We start from the raw sequence: 27,162 nt of genomic DNA on the forward strand, positions 1-27,162 counted from the left end.
ATTTAATTTAGGTTGTGTTGAGTGTTTCAGAAGTGTGTGTGTGACAAAAAAATCTGGTATATTGGACCTTTTTCAGTATTAGGGCTGAATTAGTGTGTCCATCATGAATATACACAGATTATTTGAAAGCATTTAACTAGATTATTAGCAAACTAGGGGTACTTTCCACCCTGAGTATTTCAATTATCTTTGGGCATGAAAGAAAATATTTGTGAGACATGTTTTTACTAGTGTTGCAGAGCCATACTGCAAAAAAAGTTGTTTTTTTTCATGAAATTGTTGAGCTGCATGAATGAGAGAATTTCAGTACACTGTATAAGTGTTTCTTTTAGTATTGGAGTGAGTCCTTAACTGAAATTTGCCTGTGGTGTCCCTGATGTATACGTATACTGTAGAATGTCTGTAGTGACAGCAAAAGACAATGTGCCCTGTGGTCTTACAATTGCTGATCTATTGCAAACTGCAGCGTCCTGTCGTAAACGTGTGGGAAATAAAGGGCAGAGAGTAGGAGGAGGCATGGCTATGCATAAGAAGTAAGAAGTAAACTCATATTGTCTTAAGAAAACCAACACCCGCAGGTGGAATTTTTCCTCTACTGTGTGTGTTTCATTGAAGCTAAAGCATAATCTCCATTTCCAAATTATGATGACAGTCTGTTTTAAACCTCAATTACTGGAAAGGCCAGTCTCAAGATGAACACACCCGCTGAGACACACCCAACATTTTTTTTTTACCACACATAACTTCAGCTCAGGTGTTTTTTTTGTTTTTGTATGTGTGTGTGTGTTTTAAAAATTATTTTCCCAACTAAACTTGACTGAACTTGTATGAGATATCTGACAAGTATAGAGGGAGCAACAGCACTAAGTCCAGTGAACTTTATTGCATTTTTTAGGCAGTGTGTTGCTAGGAATGAAAGCCTGCATCACAAATTCCCACAAATATCCAGAAGTGAAAGTTGAAACTTGCCTAACAAGTGTCTACCATTTTTAATGGTTAAAATTTTTCAGATGACAGGACATTCAACATTATCTACACTGTACTGTTTTTAAGGTAGTTAGTGACAAGGCTAGTGGGGAAGGACGCAAATATTTAACACAGTATTTGCTTTGTAATAGAGCAGACTGGCCACTGTTTTGCAAGCCAGGAGGAACTTGTTGTCAATGACGAGTAACAACACTGAGCTGTGACACATGTTGCTTCTAACACCCCACCCGCTTGACTCCTCCATGTTATAATATGCGAGAACTACTATAACACCACCATGCGAGAGAAACGCTGTGACTTCATTTCCAAAGTCATCTGCTGAGTGGACAAAAAATAGGCAATGCATGACAAAATGTAATATATACGGAATTATTTGTCACTGACATAAACTCATTTGTCATGGCCAAATGTTTCCTAAATGCCTGGAGGAATTTCATGTTTAACAGTTAAGTGGTTTAGATATAATAGCAGACAAAAGTGACCATGTTATTGTTATTAAACTAGATCACCAAGAATCACTTTAAAGAGATTCTTAATTGCCCAAACATTAATAAACCTAAACTCAATGGCTGGCTTTTACAGCTATAGATGTCCAACGCATTTATAAATTTGTAGGGTATCAGTCAACATTTATCCCAGTTTGAGTGCATTTGACTTCTTTCACCTTCATTGGAAGTATTTATACTTTTTTTCCCCACACAAAACTGGTTCCATGTATTGCCAACCTTCCCAAATCAAATTAGTTAACTGAATACTCTAGATTGCCTATGGGTGTGAATGTAAGAATGTATAGCAAACTGTGTTTAGAACCATCCTGTGATTGGCTCGCAACCAGTTGAGGGTGTACTCTACTTCTTGTGCCAAGTTAGCTTGGACAGCCCACCCACAACTGTAGTAGTGCCTCAACATAGGCATTATTTATTGCTTGTTGTGTAATTTTCAGAACTGTAGAAGTCTGATGTCTGACATTTAACTTCCCACATTTCACAAAATTGAACTTTCTGCGTCACAGGAACAGCTTTGTACGACAATTTACCCCAAAATCTGAGTCACTTGGCATTCATAATGCCGTTTTGAGTCAAAATAATTCCAGCAAAATGTCTTATACATTCCATTTTTTATATGAAAGTTTAATATAAAAGAACAGGTAATATAATCTCTTATTTCCAACAAGATAAACAAACACAGCACCATTTACAACAGCATTATTTTCATTGCATGCTTGTAAAACATTTGCAGATGCAAACACATACACTATCTTTGAAATACATTATATAATACTTTACAACTATATCAGCTAGTGTTTTCTGGCCTTTGTTCATTAACATATACTTATAATCAGTGAGAATCGTATTATGGTACTTAGTAGTACTCTTTGTTTTCACAAGCCGCACAGACACACCTTTGCTCCCCACCAAATATGACAAGCCGGTTTGAGTCATAGCCAGACATTTACTCCCCCATTCGCTCCCTGAGTCACTGCATGGTACAGGGCGGGGCGGCTGAAAACACACCTGCATTAGTTGCTTGGGCGGTGTACAGTTTAGGTTCAGATGGCAAAAACTGGGTCATAAAACGACAGTTGGCTGGTTTCTGTTGGAGAGAAGCCAGCTGGTTTGCTTTTAAGTAACACATCAGGGTGTGTTTAGAGCTGGATGCCTTTATGTCATTTTAATTGTTTCTCTACTGAAGCAATATGACATTTTTTTGATTTGATTATAAAGGCCCACAAGGTTCTTGAAGTACTACTTATACTTATTTATACTTGGCATAAAGAGAGAAGTCAGTTACTCCCAAATTCCTGCAGGGAGCACTAAAGTGTCACAGGATTTTCCACACTTCTTTGTTTTAGTTGGCTTTCACATATAATATTCCCTCCTTTATAGTTGTTTCTTTTTTAAAAGCTCTAACATTAGAATTTTGACGTCTACTAATTCTCTAAATGCAAAACAAATGCATAATTTTGATATATTCAGTGATTAGGTGTTTAAACAATACTACTACAAGGAAGTCATACATGTAATAAGAAATTATGACCACAAGGGTGAAGCATTGCAGAGTACATAGAAATGCCTTGACATTATGCACCCTGGGTTTTTTTGAGACTCTTTCACATTGAAAAGAATGGTGATAATTCTCAAAACTTAAGACCACAGGTGTACCAAGTAGAATTAGGTAAAATATTGTTACCCTGTGTGGAATCTATTGAGTTTTTAAATAGATTGGTTTCTTATTTCACTCTTTTTACTACATCAATGAATGGCAATGCCGTTTTAAAAACAAGTTATTATTTCATCCTTTAGAGTTATGTATGTATTTACCCTCTGTTATGTAATTAATTTTAATTATTGATATATCAATGTGATCAGATATCTATCACAGGGCACAAGGCGACAGACAACATTTAATGCTCACACTCATACTTAGGGGCAAATTAACGTGTCCAGTCAGCCATGGAATGTGAGGAGAAACTGGAGTACCCGGAGAAAACACATGCAGGCCTGGGTTGAACATGCAAACTCCACACAGGTGGACCAACCTGGAATTGAACTCAGGGCCCCTGAATTGAACCGTGAGTCTAACCACCCAGCCGCCTACAGTGCAAATACGATGAATGAGAAAGTGGAAGTCTTTCCACCTGTGTGGAGTTTGCATGTTCACCCCAGACCTGTGTGGGTTTTCTCCGGGTTTCCTCCCACATTCCAAAAACATGCATGGTAGGCAGATTGGCCACTCTAAATTGCCCCCAGGTATGGATGTGAGTGTGAATGGTTATCCATCTGTGTGTGCACCGATTCAGCTTCAGCTGGGATAGGCTCTAGCACCCCCATGATGTTATTTTTTTGTTTAAAGGTAAACGTTTATGATGATTGCTATTTGTCTCTATGTGTCATTGTTGTGTTTTTTGCTTACAATGAATACGACTATGAATAGAATATTTGAGGTAAATATTGTTGATTGAAAAAGGAGCACGTCTCTAGCGATCTGCCATGTTGGGCGAGTCCTCCTCCACACCGAGCGCTCTCTCGCTCTCTCGCACGCTCTCTCCCAGCTCAGGTGCACGAGCTTCTTACTTCCGGAAGCAGAATTTCTTCAGACCACTGGCCGACACAATGGGATAGACGACTAGGAGGAAAGTCGTCTTATAGTGCGCGTAGTATGTCTGTCGGCGATATACACATAGTAAGTCAGAGGAAGACGTCTTTCCTGACAATAGAAGAGTCTTACTTCCGATCCACTTGGCGTGGATCTCCCACCGTAGCTGAGCGCGTTGACGCATTGTGGACTCTACAGTGCGGGGAGGGAGAGGAGGAGGAGGCGGCGGCGGCGTCGGAGGAGGAGGAGGTGTTGGTAGTGGTGGTGGTAGAGGGGGCGCGCACTGCAACCCCTCCTTCCCGAACACAACTGAGGAGGCATCCACCGGCGGAAGCGCGATGGCCGACACCGACGACCATCAACCGGAGAACGGCTTTGTGTCCCCCGAGGGCACGTCGTCGTCGCCGGGTCCGCTGACGCGCATCGACGGCTCGGTCTTGCCTTTCCTTGGCGGCTTCGGGAGGTACCAGAAACAGCTGATCCTGCTCACATGGATCCCGGCGCTCTTTATCGGATTCAGCCAGTATTCGGACAGTTTCCTGCTGGCCCAGCCGAACAACACATGCATCCATCCCTTGGCAAACACCACCATTTCCATCGCCACCACGACCGCCGCCAGTACTACAGCCGGCGGCAATGTGACATGGGGCCGCCCCTGGGGTTCGGGTAGCCCCCACAATGCCAGCGGGAGGGATCCCGGCATCCGCAATGACACGGAGAACACACAGTGCATGTGCAACGCTTGGACCTTTGAGCTACACACTGGCCTTGTGCAGAATGTAGTCACTAAGGTAAGATGCACAATAATATGTCCTCCCATTGATACACAGGATTCATTCATTCATTCTTTCTTTCTTCTATACTGTCTGATGACTTGTTTATTATCCGTGTTTCGGGTCCTTGTGTTCCCCTCCAAGTATGTCCATTTTTTATTGTGGATTGTTATTACCCATCTCACCATTTCTATTGTCTTTTTGACAACTGTCCACATTTGCCAATCAGAACCTTGGTGTCACCTTACTGACAGGCCTGGTAGAATATGCCGGTGTTGGCAGCATACTAAAAGGACATAATAGACAAGAGCTGTTCGATTTGGGGCAAAGGTCTTTAGTACGCACGCTCTAGAATAATGCAACTCCTGACCAAACATCACCCCCACCCAAACCCACCAGCCACCCATGACTAAACAGCATATTGATACGCGGCTCATTCTGGGGCTTTTTTCTTCATTTCGTGTAATGTCTGGATTGGCGTATTGCAAGGCAATAGAAAACCATATTGAAATTGTATTCAAGTGTAAAATTACCTTGAATACATTATGTAATGTAATCTTCAACACAAGCTGTGCAAGGAGAATCAATGGAGATGAAAGTGCAATTTGATTAGCTCGCAGCTCTCGGCGGAAAATAAGAACTTATCCTGATTCTGCAAATGAATGCCAGTTGAGTTTTGCTGGCTTATCAACACACATTCAGTCTGTTAAGCCAGGCTTTGAAACGTCTCAGGGTCTGCACTTTTTGGTGGTTGGGGCCGCCCGGTTTGTGTCCGTGCCGAAGCCAACAACCCATCTGGTTAGCTCCAATAATGTCTGATTTCAATAAAGAAAACAAACCACATGGACCCAAGACAAAAGTGTGCTTTAGTTGATTGAATCTACTGGTCAGAATGACTGATTTATTTATAGTTTAGATGTTTTACTGCCATTGTGTGAGAAACTCCTGTACTAAAATGTTCTTAATGTTCTCATACACTTTGTAGTACCAAGACTAATTTGTGAGAGTCAGCGCGATGCCACAGGGTTTCCACTAAGCAAGCAAAATTAAAGTAATGGAAGAAATACTGTGGAATAAGTGATATAGCCTGTGATGAGACTTATCTGGTGTTTTCCACATAATAGATCATTGTAGGTACCTTCAACAGGATTTTGACCTCCAGTTACCTGATTAGACGTTAAATAATCAGGGCTATGCTGATGTTGATTGTTAGGGAAACAAAAATAGTCAACTTTGGTCAAATTTCTTAAGTATTTTTCCTCCGTAAAATGTCATGTCGAATTATTGAGTGGATCCACACGCAAGTGTTTTTTTAAGACTGCCTCACCCTCACATTCTCGGATAAATTCTCCTTTTCTTGTTACTTACTGCATGTTTGAATGGTAAGTAAGGCTGTCAACCTTGTAACAAGGTCATCATTGGTAGATTAGATTTGTACTGTATGTACGCTTCCTAAATGGTACTTTACTCCACTACGCTGATAAAATTCCCTACATTTGTTTGGAAAACTACTTGAATGTTATTCACATCGCAATCATTACTGAATTGACAACACCGCTTACACCACGGTCCCTCCAAAGTAAGCAGCCTCTCCCACTTGTGCTCCTAAGCGTGTGGATTGCCACATGTTCCCATCTCCAACTACTAGTTGATAAAATAGGATGTGGCATAGCAACAGGAACTGATGAATCTGCATTTGTACCCGTGTTTGGACTGTGTGGTCACAATTGGGTTCAGCTATCCGTGACACTGTGTATGTAAGGCAAGTGTCAACACTGGCCTAACACAAGCACACGCCTCATGTGACTGGACTCTTATGATCATGTGTGAACAACTCTAGGCCTCGCTGTGTACTCTGCATTGTCCCATTCTTCAGCTAGGGTATGGGGTAAAACCATTTCAGACGATATTGCTATATTGCTGAAATGGCATTATTTAAAGAGGATTTATCTCTACAACACACAAGACAGTGCTCAGTAATAGTCTTGAACATATACAGAGAGAATTGTGGATTCAGTAGGCCCCGACAGTATTTTTTGAACTCTTTTGGAAAAAATATACAGGTTTTTTTGTGCGCTCCTACATCCTCATTTATGCTTGAAGTTTCCTTTTAAGGAGCAGTGGATGTGGGTGTGTGATGCAGTGTGTCGAGGTTAGGGTTATTATATATTGTGATCCATCTCATTTCGGATTCATGAGTTTATGAGTTTTTGCTAATCTACACAAAGCACGTTCACTGAAATATGTGAAATTTACCAATAATTTAATGTATTTCTAACATTTTCAAATATTGGAAACGGAAGTAGAGACCATCTTGTACTGGTCATTCAATTGTGCACTTGACGCAAAGCATTCATAAACACTGTATACCCAGTACCTGGTGTACTGTACTATCTTACCTTGTAGGATCCCTAACCAAATGTAATGATTTCGGTTGGTCCTTATGAGGACTTTTTCTCTTGATGTTGTAGGTTTTGAATGCTATTTTAAATGCATAAATGTGCATATGTTCCTAAGTGCTGCTTATAATGTTTAAATTCCTTCCTAACTGGTACTGATAGTAACATTTACAAGAATGATCCAAAGCGATCCGTGTTGGGACCCACCCTATTGAGTCAGTCCTCCTTAGGGTCCTTCTTAATTGGACTGAGCCTCTGAAATGAGAATGTGTCATTACTTTGGTGTGTAACTGACCCTTCCCGGCTCATACTCAGTCTGAAACATTATAGCGAGACCCCAAAGGATCGCAGGGCCGACCGACTCTGGTGTGGGTGGGTGTGATAAAGGAGACAGTTACGTAAAAAGTTGCCGGGGCCTCAGATGTGGAAGATGATACTGAAGGATGAACACCCATGATGTGAGGAGGCCTTTTTTATGTTTAGCCAGCTGCTCAAACACCCCCACACTGCTTTCCCTACTCCCCTCCCCACAGATCAGTGTGGGACACTTTCAGACATTTCCTACTGTAAACATGATCACATGATCGTCACTTGGGTGTATCTATTGGGACGCAAGATTCTGGTGTTTACCAGGCCCTTAATATCAGTTTTGTTTTTCCTAACTACCGTGAAGTGGGACACGTTAGACTTTTTTTTCTCTCTCTCTTGTTACAAATATTTTAACCTGTCTCAAGTTTGGTGCACATTTTTAAAATTCAATAATCTCTTGAGATGACAATCAAAACAATAATGACATGTTTATTTCTCTTTCTGGTAGTGTGTGGTATACTGGACTTGACCAACACAGCACTTCCAACCTTATTGCCAGCGTATTCGAGTTTCCATTCCCAAATCATGTCTATGTAGTACCAGATTGACTTTTGAGAGACAATCCTTTGTCACAGGAGCACACCTAATGCTTGAAAAATTACAAATATTAATGGGTTATACTAGAAAAATAGATAAAACTAAAATCATCTCTAGCGTACCTGGAACTAGATCATGATAGAAAACTGGATTATTTCTACAGTTCCTCGCTTTTCTTTCTAACTTGAAATTGTCTATAAGCTCCACTCTGTACTCTCACTACTTCACAGCGTTTTCCACCCATGGGTGAGGTAAAACTTGGAAGGGTCTTATAATCACTGTTGCTAGGCAGTAACCATGCAGCAGTCTCTCTTTATCTCCCTCTCTATGGCTTTCTCACTCTTTTTTTTCTCTGCTTCTCTGTGGATTTTCAGTTATTCTTCTGATTCAGTCATTTTGACAGCATTCTTCATTTTGGATCACTCTGCTGTTCACATTATATGCATTTTATCAGGCATTTATATAAATCATGTTTTTTTTCAGTTTTGATGGGGTGCAATTTATACTTGGGAGTGACTTATATGTGAAACTATGAAAGGGATGACCCAACTAAAAGGACATTTTGTTTCTTTATGCATTGTTTTGATGTTAATAACTTGGTAAATGCTCGTCGATGTCATTGATAAGATCACTTCATTTCTGTCATTGTCAATGCTAAGATACTTAGTTGACATGAATTGTTCTAATAAGATATACAATATTTGTTTAAGTCGTTTCTTTGTAACCACTGCGTGTGTTCAAAAACTCAAGGTGATGATAAGCCTCAAATTCATCCATGCTCAAGTGGTGCGAGCACGCTAGAGTCATTCAACCGCATCCTCATGCTTTTTCCTCAACTTTATCTTTGGCAAACACATGCATGCTTAACTAACCCTAACCTTTTATTTCCCCTTGACTGAAACATGCATTAAAAGCCATGCAGTGTTGTATAGTCAGAAGAATTTGACAAGGAAAATCATCAATCTAACCCATCCTCATTTGTCATAAGTCCTCCCCCACCAACTCTTTTCTTGTTCAAATATCCAAACAAAGCTCACATTGCATTATTTAATGATCAGAGGGGGTTCTACATTTAAAACCATAGCATAGATTCTTCTAGGTAATGGCGAATTAACCAGTTGTTCGACTTTAGGGATTCAACGGTTGTTTATTAATCCTAATGACAAATATGATAGCAACTCTGTTATTCTCAATTGTCAAAAACCTTATGTGAGCATCATGAACTTGAGTAAGCTAACCATTGTTCTAATGCCGTCTCAGTCATTTGAGAGAAGTCAGCAGACGCTCCAAGGATTGTAACGGATTTTCCCTCTCACCACACGACTCCGCCAGCCGTCTCCTTATGGCTTCCCGTTTCTGTCTGCTAATAGGTTTATACACACGTCTCACCCAACTCTGCACACTGCATTCTATTCATTATTCTCTAATGAGCAACACAATAGCAAACCAGCAGAGCACTGGAATAATGGGCTGTATAGAAGAGCCTCACAGGATGGTACTTGGACTGATTCTGATTGTTTAGAATTGTTGAGTACATCCGTATTCATACAGAAGGTATCACATCGACGGTTTGAAATAGGTGTGATGTGAGAGGAAACCAGAGTACCTAGAGAAAACCCATGCAAGCCAGGGTAGAACATGCAAAAGGCTATGCCTCGTGTGACCTCTGTATCTCAATGTGTCGCAACATTGGTCACCCAGCTGCAGTGTGCTGCAGAAGAGTGTTCAGCATAATCACTACACAGCCACTCATCCAAACTAGTATTTGTTTCACTCTACTATGACCTCTTTCTTTGTTTGTTTCTTTTTCCATTCCCTTCTTCAGCTGTGAAGCAGTTGCATAAGAGGAACTTGTTTTACGACCCGGCAACTTATTCCTCGGCTGACATCAATACCAAAAGTGTGAATGAGTGACATTCCTTGGGTGGCTCTATGTAATTCTGGCGTGTTCGATTCTTCGGGGCTCAGTTAATCAAGCAATACTACTACCACCAACCTAACACTAAAAATAAAGAATACTACATTCATTTATTTGTGTACTATCATCTTTTTTTTTTAAGTTCAACCAAGTAATTCATCTACTGGCATTGACTGATGAAATGTACGCCTTTTTTTGTCTCTGCAGTGGAGTCTGGTGTGCAACTCAGCATGGAAAGTCCACATTGCAAAGTTCTCTCTTTTGGTGGGCTCTATCTTTGGATACCTGGTCTTTGGAATCCTCGCAGACTGGTATACATCCTAGTCACATACCACAACAGTAATTGTACATTTAATTTGATCAGGGTTAGTTATCACTGTAAATATGTTTACATTCTGTCTCATTTCCTAGGTTTGGCCGACACCCAGTGCTGATCATATCAGTGCTGTTCATGCTAGTATTCGGCCTCACTGTGGCCTTCTCAGTCAACGTTCCAATGTTCAGCACACTACGATTCTTTGAAGGCTTTTGCTTGTCTGGAATCACATTGTCACTCTACGTCCTCAGTAAGTACTTCCTCATCAGATTTTATGGCTTTAGAACTGATGAAATTCTCCCCATGGGCCAATTTTCTTAATCACTTTACATTGACAAATGTATTAGCTCGAGAAATCATCAGGATTAATTACCCCTTCAATGTCATCGAAGATTTTACGGATCCTCTCACTTTAACTTTGACCTCTTAAAAAGACTGAAAAAGTTAAGTCAAAGCCAAATTATACTCCATGAACTATGATCAATTATAAATTGGTGAATCCCTCTCATGGTGGGAATGTCTATCATTTTATATTTTAAAATTGCAACAATTAACAGTTAGGCATAGTAATTACACTATCTATCTCGCTTTTATCTAGGCAAATCACAGTCTTTCAACAAATTAAAAGGAGGGGTCGGATATGCTAATACATTTGGATTTATGATGATATAAAGAAGGAGCTACTGATATTGCAGTGGTGCGTTCGACTGACTTTGAGGCAGGCAGTTTGGGCTCAAATCTTGTTCAGTTGTGGTGTGACTGTGGGTGTGAATGGTTGTCTTTCTCTGTGTGCACTCTGCATCTGACTGGCAATCAGTTTAGGGTGCAGTCTGCCTTTTGGCCAAGGTCAGTTGGGATAGGCCCATCAGCTACCCGCGACCCTGACAAAGATAAGCAGTGTTAAATAGAGATGGATAGTAATTGTATCTTGAAGGTTGCATAATGTGGTGCTACATTTGTCCATGCAATTATATTATTGCTAGGATTAAGCCCCGAAATGTGAAATAAATCACGCCAGCATGTTTGTTAAAGCATTTTTTCCTTCATATTTGTATATATTGAGTTAGTTTTTTCCATCTGGGTCAACCTGTATTTCTGATGTGTTTTTGTATGACACATGATATTTACGCTAGAGCCAATCTGTATTGACAAAACTCTGTGAGCGCTTAGACCAAGGGATGGTCATTCAATAACACATTAGGTGGGAGAATCAATCTTGTCTGACCTCTAAATGTTCGCTTTTAAGTATTCGCTTAAAAACTAACCGACAGTGCCAATATAACACATTTTGCAAAAGTGTCACGGTCATTTGAATTTATGACATCAAATTTGGCCTGGATTTGTTCACACAATCTCAGAATTGTTTTGTGTGCAGTGGATATGTAACTCTAATCTCTTTCCCTGATCATCAACCATATGCGTTTAAGTCTCCCTTTCCCCATGTTTGATGTTGCCATTTGTCCTTTTTACATCATCTTTAACAGAGTATTTAAGTCTTGACCGTAGGTGCTTTAAGAGGGCTTGATCAGGGGCCTTGATAAGCTATCTGGTAGTTTCCAACTCAACGTTACAAAAAAATGGCTCACCCCAAGTATGAGATGGAAATCAGATAAATGTGCATCATTAATAGAGGCACTACAGTCCCAAGAAGCTACTGTATGCCCCAAAACAAACAGGAAATGTGCCATTTAAGTTTGAGTGGACATGCTCCCATTTGGCCTCTTGCCGCAGTATATGGGCAATATAGACATTTATTTTCATTTGATACAAATATACAAGAAAAATGAGGAAAAATTATAAAACATTCAGGTGGAATGGAATGGAAAAGTTTGCTGTTAAGACCAAGACAAGACTAGGACCCGAAAAATGTGTTTTTCAGACCAAGACTTGTCTTGACAGTTCCATCACTATTTAGTCAACCTGCTATGTAATGACAATGGGAAACCGTTGACAATTGTTGGAAGAAAAATTGCCTCCTTGGCCATTAACCTATTTTGTATCATAATTAATTAAATTTAAGCAAAAAAAAAAGAAAACCAAGTTGCTCTAACGAAATTTCAACAATGTGTCCTGCTGTGCTTAGGCTACAAAGCTGGTTAAAACATGGCTAATGTGATCTGACACTTGTGTAGCTACTGACGCTGTCTCCCACACAAAGAGATGGATAAAGGAAGAAAAACAAAAAAAAATGGATAAGAAGGAATGCAGGCAACTTGCCAAAGAGTCGCTTCATATGAAGCATTATATGCGAGTAAATATGGTGCACTTTTAATCATACCAGTTTTGTTCTTGTAATATTTGTAACTTTTTTTACTTAATCTTAATGGATTGCAGACAAATAAGTTAATACAGTTGAATGATTCCATGAAATTTTTCTATAGCTACATTACACTTTCTAGAATTACTAAAATAAAGTTTTGATAAAAGTTAATATTAAAGAATTAAAGTTCCAAAAAAAAGGTGTTAGGGAATCCATAATAATGTAAAACTGCCTCCAAACTGATGATCCTTGTTTCTCAAAGTACGATTGTGGGCGTGCATGTGCTAAACACTTATGTATTCAGCAAAGACATTTGTTTTCAGTGTTTATTCACTGTGAGCAGGCTGTGTAGTTGCTTGGCTGCTAGAAGAGGTATTTTTGCTCACTTATTTTAAACAACAGAATTGACATGCCAGTGCGTGTCTTGCACCCTCTTACATATGAATCAGCAAAGTAAAAAGGACCAGAAATGTAGATCCAGTGTATATGTCTTATGAATTATGGTCATTTTTAGAAACACAATTCATAATGTTCTTTTAAGAAGAGATTTTTATCATAAGCATATTTGCACCTTGTTTCGTATGTTAAGTAGCTTGAGGCCATCCCTTCCACAATGAGATTCGTTGCATTTGGCTCCTGTTAACACTCAAATTGATCTCTCAAGCTCGTGATTAAGATCCAAGTTTGTTTGTGCACTGAAGAAACTGCCTTTGTTTGTTGCATGAGTGCTGACAGGTGCAGTTATATGTATTCCTATTAGTCTGGATCATTAAGTTACACCTACAGTACTCGAATGTCTTATCTCAAAACACCTGTGCAAACATGATTTCATTGTCATTTTATGACAGTTCTTGAGACTAAAATGTGTTTATAATAGGGTCATGAGTTTTAAAACTAGAGTGACTTCATTGTTGTTTTAGTGTTCCAATACTGGTTGCTGTGGCAGCACACTTATTTTTTTGCTTTCTTATGTTATCTTATCTTAATTTGATATTTTTGTTATGCTGTCACATTTGCACCAACTACTTCATTTTTCTTACCTTTAAGATTAGCCTATGTGATATTCAATTTTGTCACACAAAACATCTTTTACATTATTTAACCACTTTTTGTTATGTTATGTGTAGTTTTATGTTGTAAAATGATAATGATAATCAGTTAATGATCTCTTGGGTAAATCTGGATATGACATGCAGCATATAGTAGTGTTTACAAGATAAGAATGACAATAAATAAATTGAACAAATATACATAACTAATAAGTCATCCCAAACCTTGCTATGCATTTTAATGTTATGCAAGAATATGTTCAATCAGGCTTTTACTTTGTTGTGAGTATGATAGTCACATCTCAAATTAACAAACTAATAAGAGAAAGTCGCTATTACTTCTTGCTAACTGTCCATTAGAAAAACTTTTCCATGGCACACAAAAATCCCAATAGAGTATAGGTTATTGTAAATACACTGGTTAGATATTGTCATTCAAAGTATACAACTGGAACTAGTATTTTTCAGTTCTCTACAATATGGTTTGCCGTGTCTTTGACACCCCCACTCCCACCAAACCAACACACGCACACACACACAACTTTCCACAATCCGTCTTTAGTCCTCATCTTGATAAATTGGTGAAAGTGCAAACTTCTTCCTATCAAGGAGGGTTAAAGTTCTATTCCATGCAGCCATGTGGCTCATTTGTACTCAGCAGAGCCTATTCTGCTACTCTGTGGCTCTACTTCACCTTGGTCTGCATGGAATTTTTTTTAACTTCACTGTTTAAAGTGCTCACCTTTTTTAAATGCAATTTCCTTTACTTGACCTAACCCCCTGTTGACACTGCCTATGTTTGGAAATTGTAAAAATGGACTTCAGATACATGTTTACCTTGTGAAATTCTTCCAACATTCATTTCTTTTGCGTCCTTGTCCTCTTTCCATTACCCTGTGGTGGTGATGGCCTGTTTTTTTTTTGCTGACTGAGCATGTGTCTGAGGAAGGATGTAAGGTCAGATCACACAAATACATTCAAAAGGAACCACCCTTCTAAGTTGAGTGTTTTACTTCACTTTTTAATGGCCAACACTTAAGCACTTAAATTAAAAAGTTCTTGACCTGCGGCTTTTCGGTAGTGTTGCTCACGTCCGCAATCAAATAACTACAACCTTATTAAGGATCAATAGTTCCCTTTCATTGCTTTTCAGTTTTTACATTGCCTTAGGTTATTTGTGTGTTGGGTTTGAGAGAATGACCTGGCATAATCAAGAAAGTGGCAAGACTACATGGAAAAGCCCTAAAACAATTGGGACAGTAAAGCCATTGAATTATTTTAATGAGCTGTTAATAACAGGCATCCCTCACGGTGGCAAACCATTAAACTATCGCCTTGAAAACAATCAACTGTCTAGTAGGCCTCACTTCATCAAAGTGCTGGAAGACCTTGGTTTTATACCTTCCTAAACTCTTGACATAACCCCAATTTGTGAATAAGGTGCATATCACAGACATACAGTAAAAATGCTATTTTATTTTAATGACAAATTAGTGCACTTGGCGCCTTTCCAAACCTCAATGTGACCTACTTCACAGAGTACAAGTATAGCTTTTATGAATGGGTTCAGAAAATGGGCATATAAAATGCAATATAAAATAAATAGCTAAAATATTAAATTAAACAAATTGTTGAGATTGATTAATATTTGAATGTGTTCATACGTACTTTATTTAAATTATTAGAGGCTTAAAAGGGTCTGCCTTTTATGCTGAAATTATTCTCCCTATACTGACTGACAAAGCACTTTTCCTTCCCTGTACAAAAGCATTTCCATCTCTGCTACATCCAGTATCGCAGGAAGCCTGGCTGTCTCCAGATCAGGGATACGCTCTGTCTATGCTGACAATGCCGCACTGGCCTGTCAGTCATGACGAGCCAAAACTCATCAGCAGCTTTGCACATGGCTGAGCTCGCCTTGGACCAGACGGGCAATTCTATAAGTGACCTAAGCTTTGACCAGAAGTCTTTCTTTAATCTTGAGTTTAGACTACAACAGAATACTAAGACCAAGATTGTAGGTATATATTCTAGTCTTCCTTTGGCTTGGAAAACTTATATAATGTGACTTTTTTTCAATATAATATATTTTTTTAAATTCTTATTTAAGTACAATTATTGGATGCGCGTTGGTACACACATTTATGAGTATAAAATGTTGCTTGGAGTAATATTATATTTATGAATAACATCTTTTTAAATGTTTAAGCACAGTGTTTTGTTACATTCGGTTTAGAGAAGACGAAGCGCAAAGGACAGTTTTCTCATTTTATCAGTGAGGCCCTCAAAAGGCATGTTACTTAAAGATAAGGACCACCTATGTGTTGGAAGCAAAGACCAAAAAGTACTGTTCAATGAATGGAGCTGACAAGCTCCATGGCCGGCAAGACGTCATGTGGTCAGTTAAAAGGTCGTGGCGGGCACAGGCAGCGGCTGCGCTGAGTGCTTGTAGTGGTCAACTGAGTAAAATAATAAGTCTCCTCAGCTGAGCTGCCCTAGATGTCTGCTCTGGCTTGTATCCGATTCATTTTCTGCTTTGCCCAGTCAGCAAAGCAGCCAAAGCTCCTTTTGGGATTATTGTCATTGCTAATTGGCTGTGAAGTAGAGTTGATTGCATCATTGCTGGATGGGAAAGTAGGCTACTGCCAAATCTGGAAGGTTGTGGACATGGATGTTCCAGAAGACTGTTTAGGCTGGAATTTATTTGGAGGTGTAATAAAGGCTTGCATCCCACATAACAAAAGTTTGATTTAGTACAGGTTTCATCGTAATTATCAATTGTCATTGTAGACAAACACATTTTCATCCACTATCTGTAATGCGGATATCTTCTTTTTACCATTTTTTTCCCCTTGATAAATTAAACCGAAGATATATTTTTGGGAATGCACTTTGCACCTGAATCACTTTTTGTTGCAAAACCCAAATGGGGTCTTTTCCCTTTTTTATGGAAGATACAAACACTTCCATTAAGGATGCGGTGGACACATTTTTCAATTTCTTTAAGTCAACATAGCCTCCTCTAAGCTATATTATTGATTGGTTTATCATGCCAAAGAACTTGGCGGCAATCCTTTTGAGTCTGTGGCGAGAGATATGGTATTGGTTAGTGGGAGATTTATGTCAGTTGGGCACTAGCTCAAGGTGAGCATTATGTGAATGCTGATCCAGTGAGTTGAGGGTGAACAGTAGGCTGAATTTGTACTGTAAAGAGCTCAGGGCTACTTTAGTTTTAATTTCAGTCTTTCTTTGTTTTATCTTTTGAACCTAAGGTCAGCGTTATATCATGGTATATCAATGTGACGTGCCTACATTCTTGCATCTGTGAGCACTTTCTCAGACTCCACTGTAATGATTCACTGGGCTGTTTCTTCCACATGATGCCCTCCACCAAGCTGAGGAATTCTAATCGCATGAAGTCCACAAGCAGTCAACCGTCTCGCGACAAGTTGAGTCGGGTCAGACTCAGCGGGTCCTGAACCCAACGGCCCGCTCTTCACTCAATGGCCCCTCCGTCCACCGACTGAGAACATAATTCATGTTCGTCGAAGGAGGGGTGGTGGGAGGCACATCCTAATTGAAATTCCAGTTTTTTTCCCAATGGAATGGAGCATCCTCAACACACACCTTATTATGCTGGCACCCGTCACCTTCAAAAGTCCAAATTGGAGACATTCCGGTGTGGCAGTAAACTTGACATTCAAAAAGATGGATGGATGCGTGAATGAAGAATGTGACAACAGCACTGCTACTGTACTGTTCACCCTCTGGGTTGGGATGTGGAGCCATCCCACTGCAGACACTAAAGGCCTCTACTGTCAGTGGCGGCAAGCAGCTTGTGAATACTAATGCAAGAAATGAATCGGTGTCATTCTAATAGTGGACAAATGAGGACAAGGAGGCTTTTTCGCCCCCCACAACAGCGCACTGTGCTGCTATGTTGACAGTTTCACAATAACACTGGTTGTAGATTTATTGGAGGACGTCAACTGATTTATATCATATTGTTTTTTCTTTAGGGCGGTTAGGCTGAGCCTGCCATCTTATAGGTTCTATCATTTATACACTATATTGTGTATGTTTTCTTTCTTGTATTTTTATTATGTATATTATATTTTATAAAACTAGGATCCGTGCTAGGTCGGAAGAAATGCAAATACTGCCTTTGGAGTTACACTAACAACACAGTGGAAGGTGTACATATTTATCTTAAAGGTGTTTTACAAGAATGACGTGACCATGAAAACTCATGTCACCACTTGTAGGCTTCAATGATGAAACGTCTTATTTACTTGTTTTGAAATGTGACTCATGAATGTCTACCCATGGTATCCATTCACTGTTTTCCCCACTGAAATACTCATAGTGTTACTTCTCCTTCCCCTCCCTAGGGATTGAACTCTGTCTGCCAGGTTGGCGTTTCTCCATGACCATGGTGGCCAGTTTCGTCATGTTAGCTGGCCAGCTGCTGATGCCAGGTGTGGCCTACCTTTGCCGGGATTGGCAAGTGCTCCAAGCAGTCATAATCTGTCCTCTCCTGCTCATGCTGTCATATATCTGGTATGTTAAAACACAGGTATTTACTTCAGTCATTTAGCTCAGGAGAACACAGAATTAAAAACAGTGTATGTGTTATATATGTGCATATATGTATTTATATACATTCATATATATATATATAGACACATCCCATGGATGCTTCATTCGGTACACCGGAACAATTAACATTTAATCCCAGTTATCTGTAGTCTGTAGTGTTGATCACAACTTCCCAAAATGCCCAAAATATTGTTGTGGTGTAACATTACTTGTTCTAATAGACCAATTGAAATAAACTGAGCCTTTCAGCAGATGTTTCATTTGCGATAAAACTGTAAAAAAGAAATTTTTAAGTGGGTCCTTCAATGTTACTCTTATTTGTTCACTTTTCTAGTGACCTTGTCTGGTGCTGAGTGCCATATATAAAAACACTCCGTTTCGTGCAGTACACTGCTGAGGTCGACAAACTCGTACGGAATTAGATTTTATTACTGTCTGTGTGCTGGAGTTTGGCGTCCCTCCACGATGTAACTGTTGGACTCAAGGTGGTCACGCTCAGAAGCTCTTGTAAGGGCTAATCTGATCAAATATCAATAATGGAGATATAATGCACACAATTGGGCTCAGCTGATTGATGGGGCTTTACAATTCAATGGAAACATGATGTATTGCAGGCATCAGTTAAACTAGTGTTAGTCAATCGTCTATTCAAGTCAAATAAACGCCTCCCTAAAATGGGTTTTATGCCACAAATGGGTGGGATTTGTCATGTTTCTGTAGGTTAGCCATTGCCTTGGCAGCAAATGAATTAAAACCAAAACTAGTTTACATGCACACAAAAGCTTTCCCTTATTTCCAGCACAGAAAACTACTGAACTGTTTGAATTTCAGATTATACACTATTATGTGTGCAAAGAAATTATAAAAAGCCTGTTTGAACTGTGTTTCTAACTAAAACAGAAAGATCACCCAAGGCATTATTTTAAGTCTCAAATGAATTGAAATGCAGATGCTGACTGTGCCAGCTTAAGTCATAAAGAAAAGCTAAAAGATGCATGCAAAATCTTCTACAGTCCAGCACTCTATATCGGATTTTCTCCTACATTTCACTCGGACACAAATGTGGTACTGGATTTATGACAGGGAAAGGTTTAATAGTCTTTACTCTTAGTAGGTAACCTCATACAGCCTTTAAATGAGGTTTCGTTCCATTCGAGCTCATTTGTCACGACTGATGAGTGTGGACTTCCCTCTCCTCTACTTGTCAGGATCTTCCCTGAGTCACTGCGTTGGCTGCTGGCCACGCAACAGTACTGCCGCTCCAAGTGGATCATGGGACATATTGCAAAGAAAAACTGCATCATGATGGACCAGGATCCGGACAACATCCTCCCAGGTAGAATATATAAATGAATAATTTTAAAAAAAGAACAAACAGAAATGAATAATACCAAAAAAATAACAAACAGAAATGAATAATTTCAAAAGATAATGAACAGAAATCCGGAATGAGTTGACAGTAGTAATTTCCTGTAAAAGGACACATTTGATACCATTGTCTGGTTGCCATGGTGATATGGTACCCTGGAGGTTGCAGTGAGGGATTGTGTTCAGTGCCTCACTACAATGTAGTACATCAGTGTTACATTCTGTGAGTATTTTGGTTCATTTGTAAACCCTAATAACATTTACCTGTATTTTTAATGTAGCAGAAAAATATAGTTGTGTCCTTTGGGGAATACAGTCATCGCCACACTTTTCTTTTTCACTGTAGTATAGACACTACTGTTCTTCTGACATCCTTGAAGACTGACCTTCAGTGAAGCTTTGTTCAAAACATCTGACACCCACGCATATGAAACAATCAATTGAAGAGAACTGAATGGCAATCTGAGCGATACCCTCACTCGGAGGCTTGTGGCTCAGACAGAATATCAGGGTAAAATCTGAGCATTCCAGTGAGCAATAAGTCTGGAGACAAGCAATGTGGAACGCTGTCACATGCCAGAGTTGATGCAGAAATGCAGAAACACGAGGTGTGAGACATGTTTCACCCACAGTTGTCCCGTCAGAACACCAAACACATCCCTTAGGAGCCATTTCTACTTTAATGACACCTCTTGGGTGCTACTTTCTTAGAAACTGTTCAGCGCAATGTCACGACCGATTCTCAAAGCGACACAGTGAGATCACGCATGCCAGTTCTGTTTAATATGTATTCAGGGACATTTACAATTCGCACCAAGAGAGTCAATTCAAAATGTACTGCTTCCCAACTCTTACTTTTTTCTGTCTAATTGTCTTTCCACTGAATTTGTCAGCTGAATTTCCCATGTCAGTTTGATACAATTCACCTGCTGCTTTGATGAAAAGCAACAATGAAGTGTTGATATCAGGTTGCATTGGACTGCTTAGTGATTTGGACTTTTCCTTTCCAGAATTACAAAGGTCTCTTCAACGGAAGCCCAAAAAGACGTGCATTGTAAAAATGGCCCGTACAAGGAACCTGTGGAAGAATATTGTCGTCCTATGTGTCAATTCGTAAGTATTTTTAAGGTTGTTTGTCTTCATTTGTGTATGGCTGCATTTAGATGTCAAGGTTGAAGTTCTTACTTTGGATTAATAGTTGTGTATGATTTGTTTTGGACTATTTTGATGAACATTTTAGGTGGTAGCGAATGCACTTGCTTTAAACTTATTGGCTGTCAGTGAATGATAATCTTTTGCCATCAATGGCACTGAAACATGATCATCCACCTGTCCTAGTAAAAAAAATGATTGTAGGTGTACTGCCATCCATGGCAGCCAGTGAGTGGAGAGAATCAATTTTGCATTGACGAGTAAAATCAATTCTGGCTTTACTGTCGGTCCACTAGCATGGTCAGATATTGGGTATAATTCAGATTTTTGTCAGAGAAGCCCCATTTTAGTCAGAATGTATCTTAAGTCAGTGATATTTTCTCAATAATTCCTGGCATTGTGCATATCTCATTCGCACCACTTAAAATTATACGAGGGAAATTGTAACTTGAAGCACATTATGTTAATCTCACTTTTGCATAAATTACCTTGTATAGTCACTCAATATTGATGACTACTCAAATTTTTCCTTCCGGAGCTATTTTGTCTTTCAATAAAAGCACCACCTTTTCATTTTTATCCTTCAAATTCCTTTCCTTCTCCATTCCTGACCTGCTCTTTAGCACGTAGAGACACTCACCACAGCGTATCGCGTCGCCGACTCCTGAAGTCGGCGTAAATTTTACATGAGCGAGTGTTCTTAAGAAATGTGAGACATGCAGTGAGCCAGGGAGTTTCACTTCAGTTTTTCATATATCCTGATGCGAGGGTTTGTGTGTGCGTGTGTCTTAACATGTTCGTGTTGACAGAGTACATTATGGATTGCTTTGAATTGTACCACCCACGCACACTGGACTTTGAAATTAAATGAGTGTAAAATCTACAATCCCTGTGCAGATAGCAAACTAATTTTGATTGACACTAAGAAATGTATACATTTTTAGGTACCATATTTTCACGACTATAAGGCACACAATGAATGACATTTTTCCTTATATAAGGCGCAGTGTATTTTAAGGCACACTGTATTATAAGGCGCACTGTCTATTTTGGAGAAAGTTTGACACTTTTAAGTGCGCCTTATAGTCGTGAAAATACGGTAATTGCTATTGACTTCCAGGTATGAAGCACTCACTACACAGTCACCTCTAGAGCCAGCCATTGTTGATGTTTTGGATTTTTTTATATAAAATCTTGCAGTGGGGGAGGAGCTATATGATGGAAGATTTTGTCAACTAAGATGGCATCTGCATATTTTTAACAGTATTGTTTCAGTTCAGGCGTTTGTGTTTTTTTAATATCCGACAGTGGTGGTTTTTCGTTTTTGGTTTTCTATTTTTTCCATATAGAAGGTGCACTGGATTATAAGGCGCACTGTCTATTTTGGAGAAAATTTAAGACTTAAGTGCGCCTTATAGTCGTGAAAATACGGTATTTAAGTACTCATTTTCCACATTATCATTTAAAATCTTTCTTTTCCTTTGCCATCTCTGCAGGCTAACAGGCTATGGGATTCACCACTGCTTCGCCCGTAGTATGATGGACCCAGAGGCCCAGGAGACTACCATGTTTCACAACTTCTACGCCGACTATTACACCATGGCTGGCATCGCAGTGGCGTCCTGCTTAGCGCTCTGCCCCGCGGTGGGCCTGATGGGCCGGCGCGGCGGCCTACTCACGTTCATGATCATCACTGCCTTGGCGTCGTTGCTTCAACTGGGCCTGCCCAACTGTGAGTCCTCACTTGTGATTACCACAGACGACACATAACTGAGGTTAAATGTTGATTTTTCCGGTGTACCTAATGAAGCATCCAGTTAGGTTCATGCAGGCCTGCCCTGTGCTCTTGTTAAGAGTTGATAATGGAGTAGTTGGACATGGATTGCGAACTGCTATAGTGGTCAATGTGTAGCAGCAAGGCATGATTCCGTTTGTACACCTACAAGTAACTAACTTAATATTCAACTTGTGTCAACACATTAAGGTGTCACGCTCGTATCGCGCTTTGTTGAGCATGTTTGATCAAGGATTGCATTGATACTCGTGAGAGTTGTACATATTTTTCTTTCTCACTACTGACACACTCTTCTTTTTTTCTTCTCCTGATTTCCAGTGCTAGGAAAATACAGCACTCATCTCAATATAGGTAAGAGTCTTTAAATTTTCCTTGTTATTTTATTTATTTTTAAGTTTTTTTTTGTATCTGTGTGCCTAAACACTAAGTAACAGCCAAGTGGACTTTGGCACATTGCAGAGAAAGGAGCCACAAATCTATGTGTGCTACTAGAGCTCCCCTACAGGCTGCATTTTATGCATGTTCAGAAATTCAAGCATTTGTTTCCCAGCTTTGGGGGAGCTTTTCTATTGTTAAAAAATGTTTAAGGGTATCTTTAAAGAAATTGGGAGAAAGAAATTCAAATATTGGCCGAAAAGTAGTGTATTGATTACAGCTCATATTGTTACTACTTCAAATATTATTATAATTGATTACTATTTGGATTTCAGTCAAGAGTAATAAAATATGGATACATCAAAATTTAAAACACACACAATGAAGATGTGGTAGAAAATTCCATGGGATATTACTACCATTTAATAGTATAACAATCCATATACTGTAAATGTTTTAAGACCAACTCATAATTAACACTTTAAAAAAATAGCTCAACATCTGATTAATAGAACTACTAATAATAAAGCCTTTGCCCCCCAGCATTTTATTGTTTTTTTTTAAGGTTTCCAAATGTATCCATCATTGTTGTTGTATCAGAAACTACATTAAAATGTAACATCATCTTTTGTTTCTGATTGTAGATAGTTCAAGTACACTGAAAAAGAATTTCTCAATTGCCTTCTCCATCATCGGCATGTTTTCGTCTCATGCTGTCAGCAACCTAAGCATCTTCTTCTGTGCTGAGATCACACCTACTGTCATCAGGTAAAACCCAAGACTACTTTGTGACCTAGGAAATGTATGTTCCAATGTATTTTTTTAGTGCTGAATCAATATTCCCTGCCAGGACTCCCACTTAAAATAGGTTAAAAAATGTTTAGCTTTCAATAGGAATCAATGGGTTAAAAATGTTTTGTTGAGCAACATTGTATTTCTCCACTTATCGATCTGAACACATGAACAAGTGCCAGAGGCTCCTTCCTAGTCGTCATCATTGTCACATGGTGCCCACAGAATTTGCAGATCTTATTTTAGCACTACTTGATTTCACCCTATGTGGTCTTATGTAATGCCTGCTTTTTAATACTGTTGCCCTGACTGGCGCCACCTTATGGATTATGGGTTGTTTGCAAGAAAATAAAAAGTGGAGCTGCAGCGCTCCCTGTTGTCCAGAAGAAGCTTTTTTTTTTAAAACTAAATAATGTCACAGTAGAAATAAGTGCCATGCTGGTTTTGTAAGTTATTACACTCTAGTGAAAAGGCTTTAATTTGTATTGGTTAATTATTGGTTGTTTTGATATGTGATATTTCACTATATGCCCCAATGTTCCCTAAAATGCTCGATCTTAATGTTTAGGTTGATGATTTTTGGGATTGTAACTGCATTTCAAACTCATTTTGATCATGGCAAATGCCTGTAGTTGAGCATCACTAAGCAGAAGTCTGGATGTGACCACTTTTCAGCGATGATTGTTGGCTTTTTTGGTGCATTACAGCAAACAAATAATGTTTTGTGATGGATGTTTGCTCAGGGGCGGCGGTCTGGGTCTGGTCCTGGCAAGTGCTGGCTTTGGCATGCTGACGGCGCCCATCATGGAGCTCCACAACCAGAAGGGCTACTTCTTGCACCACATCATCTTCGCCTGCTGCACACTCATCTGCATCATTTGCATCCTGCTGCTGCCCGAGACGCGTTACCGCCCGCTACCCGAGACACTTTCCGACGGCGAGAGCTACACACGCCAACCGCTCCTGCCGCCACGCAAACCGGGGGAGCAGCACTTCCTACTGTCAACCTCCGATAGCACCCGGGATTATACACGCGTGCACGACACGCCGCTGCACGAGGCAGCCGCCACCGCCATCTCCACCATGGACGGCGCCGCCGCCGCCGAAGAAACTGGCGTCAACGTTGACGACACGGCCCTGGCGAAAGATGACATCGTCCACGCCAGCAAAGAACGCCTCCTGTCTTCCACGCCATCACAAAACATGTCTTCCGATGACGAGAAACCTTCGGAAGTGGTCCTGGCTTCTATCGAGCCCCTTGCCCATCCCGTCGTCCCTCAAACCGATGACGATCTGAATCCGCCCCCAACGCAGGAAACGCTTGCGGACCCCCCCGACCAGGTGGACGCGGACCTTACGTCCGAGCAGCCTGATCCACTGTCATCAAAAGACTCTTTAGCTGAGCCACCGTCACCGACGATACCGCACCCCGCGGCGGATGGCGACGATTCCGCCACCCATCTGCCAGACATCCACTTAGAAATAGAAATAGAAGACGAATCAACACTGCCGGTGACTCCCAGCGGCGACCATTCTCCCCCCTCTCCCTCACCTACTCCAGACTCTGTATTACCTGTGTCAAGCCACACGACCCCACCCGAATGCCCTCCCCCACCTCTCTTACCTGCCACTCCCCCCATCATGGAGGCAACCTCTTTAACTGATCCTCCTTTAAGGGTTTCTCTTGACTCTAATTCTTCAGGAGAAACCCTTCCCTCTCTAGTGGTCTGTACAGTTTCTTCTCCCATAGACTCTGGCGGGCTGTCAGTCAGCGTCAGCACAGAAAGCAACGCCATCAATGGCGTGGCGTCGTCATGATGATGATGACAATGACAGCCTAAGTCCCGCTGCAAATACATCCTCTCGCACTTAAAAAGAAGACCGTCCCAGCTTGGAGTTTGGGGGAAAGTACATGTTCTCTTTCCTGTTCCCCTTCCAAGAGACTGTTTTCTTGTATTGTTTGTTTGTTGGGTTTTTTTTGTCAGTCAACAGGAAGAAAAAAAATCACCAGCCTTTAAGTGTATCCATGGACAAAAAAACTTTGCGAGTTGATTCAAAAGTGACAATGAAATGGTGAAAAGTCCAAAAGAAAATGTCGCATTGAACGAATCATTAGACCGGTTTTCAACAACTTTAATTGGGAATGGAAAACCAAGACTTTAAATAAAGAGCGAAATTCTGTAAATAATTGGTGCCCATTAAGAAAATGTTTGCTTGATGCAAAATGCTCGTCAAGTACTATTCATTTAATTGTAACCCTGTATTAACTGTTGTAAGCAGGGATGAGAAAATTAAACTAACTTCACCAAAAAATAAGGTGGGTGAAATAAACATATTTTTTGTCAGGGAGGCAAATAATAACTAGTACACATTGTTGTCCTTACCTATTTTTCAATGCTACTTATTTTGGGCATCATAAACTGGTCTGATACTGTTGTTCTGCACAGCAGGAAGAAAAAAAATCATTAATTCTTACCCTGTAACTGGAGCAAACAATCACAAGAAACAGTACAAAACCCCCCACTCCTATAAAACAAATGAAAAGTGCCAAAAAAGGAGTACTGCATGTTTTCTTGTCATAGACTGAAGGTGGATGAAGTGAATTGGATGACTATCGGAATGTTTCCAAGGATTAAACCACATACAAATATGTAACCCCGCACCCCTAAGACAAGGGGTTAAAACAGACTGTCATAATACTCTCTTGATATTGTCAACAAATGCATAAATGTCTGTGTGCGTGTGTGTGTGTGTGTGTCTAGCAAATTTAAAAAATGTGATTGACCCAAATTTATGTACAAAGCTTAACCTTCTTGCAATATGGGTCACGCCTCAATGAGCACACACAATACGGCCATTTTTTTTCTAGTGCGTTGATGACAACAATCTTTATTTTTTACATTCACGCACATCTAAACTGCGTTTTAAGAGACTTGACTCTTCCGTCTATACTTGACACTTATAGTCTTGCAGAGATGTTTACAAATAATGACCGTAAATCTCAAAGGCAGACTCTTTTCTTTTGTTCTTTTTTAAGTCAAATACCAGACTTGTCCCACTATGTTGTGGTACGGTCATGAAAAAAACACCCCAGCAAAAATCACAGGTACTTTGCATTAATGATCTTCCTCTATATGCACTGACTTTAAGATTGTGCTGGTTTTCTCCTTGCTTCCCATGAATGATGATGTAATGCAGCTTGAACCATTGTACAATTGTGTGTTTTTTTTTTTTTTTGGCAGGTTTTGGTAGATGATTACACATGAAACATTTTTGCCAGTGTCTAATGCTGCTAGACCACTCCAAGCACAAAATCCCTACAATCATGTGAAGTTGCATTGAAGCCAAATAGTATTTGGGCCACACTGGAATTAACA

General features: G+C 39.9%; 1 protein-coding gene across 1 annotated transcript; it reads left to right on the forward strand.

The window, feature by feature from the left end:
• Positions 1-3,933: 3,933 nt before the first annotated feature.
• Positions 3,934-26,858, forward strand: LOC144201218 (solute carrier family 22 member 23-like). Its single transcript, XM_077723672.1, has 10 exons — positions 3,934-4,874; positions 10,287-10,390; positions 10,491-10,645; positions 18,096-18,264; positions 19,512-19,639; positions 20,682-20,784; positions 22,320-22,555; positions 22,937-22,969; positions 23,638-23,761; positions 24,529-26,858. Exons 1-10 carry the CDS (start codon positions 4,422-4,424, stop codon positions 25,601-25,603), a joined length of 2,580 nt encoding a protein of 859 aa, XP_077579798.1. The 5' UTR covers positions 3,934-4,421; the 3' UTR covers positions 25,604-26,858.
• The last annotated feature ends 304 nt before the right edge of the window (positions 26,859-27,162 follow it).

This window comes from Stigmatopora nigra, chromosome 9 (assembly GCF_051989575.1).
Source record: "Stigmatopora nigra isolate UIUO_SnigA chromosome 9, RoL_Snig_1.1, whole genome shotgun sequence".
Taxonomy (NCBI): Eukaryota; Metazoa; Chordata; class Actinopteri; order Syngnathiformes; family Syngnathidae; genus Stigmatopora; species Stigmatopora nigra.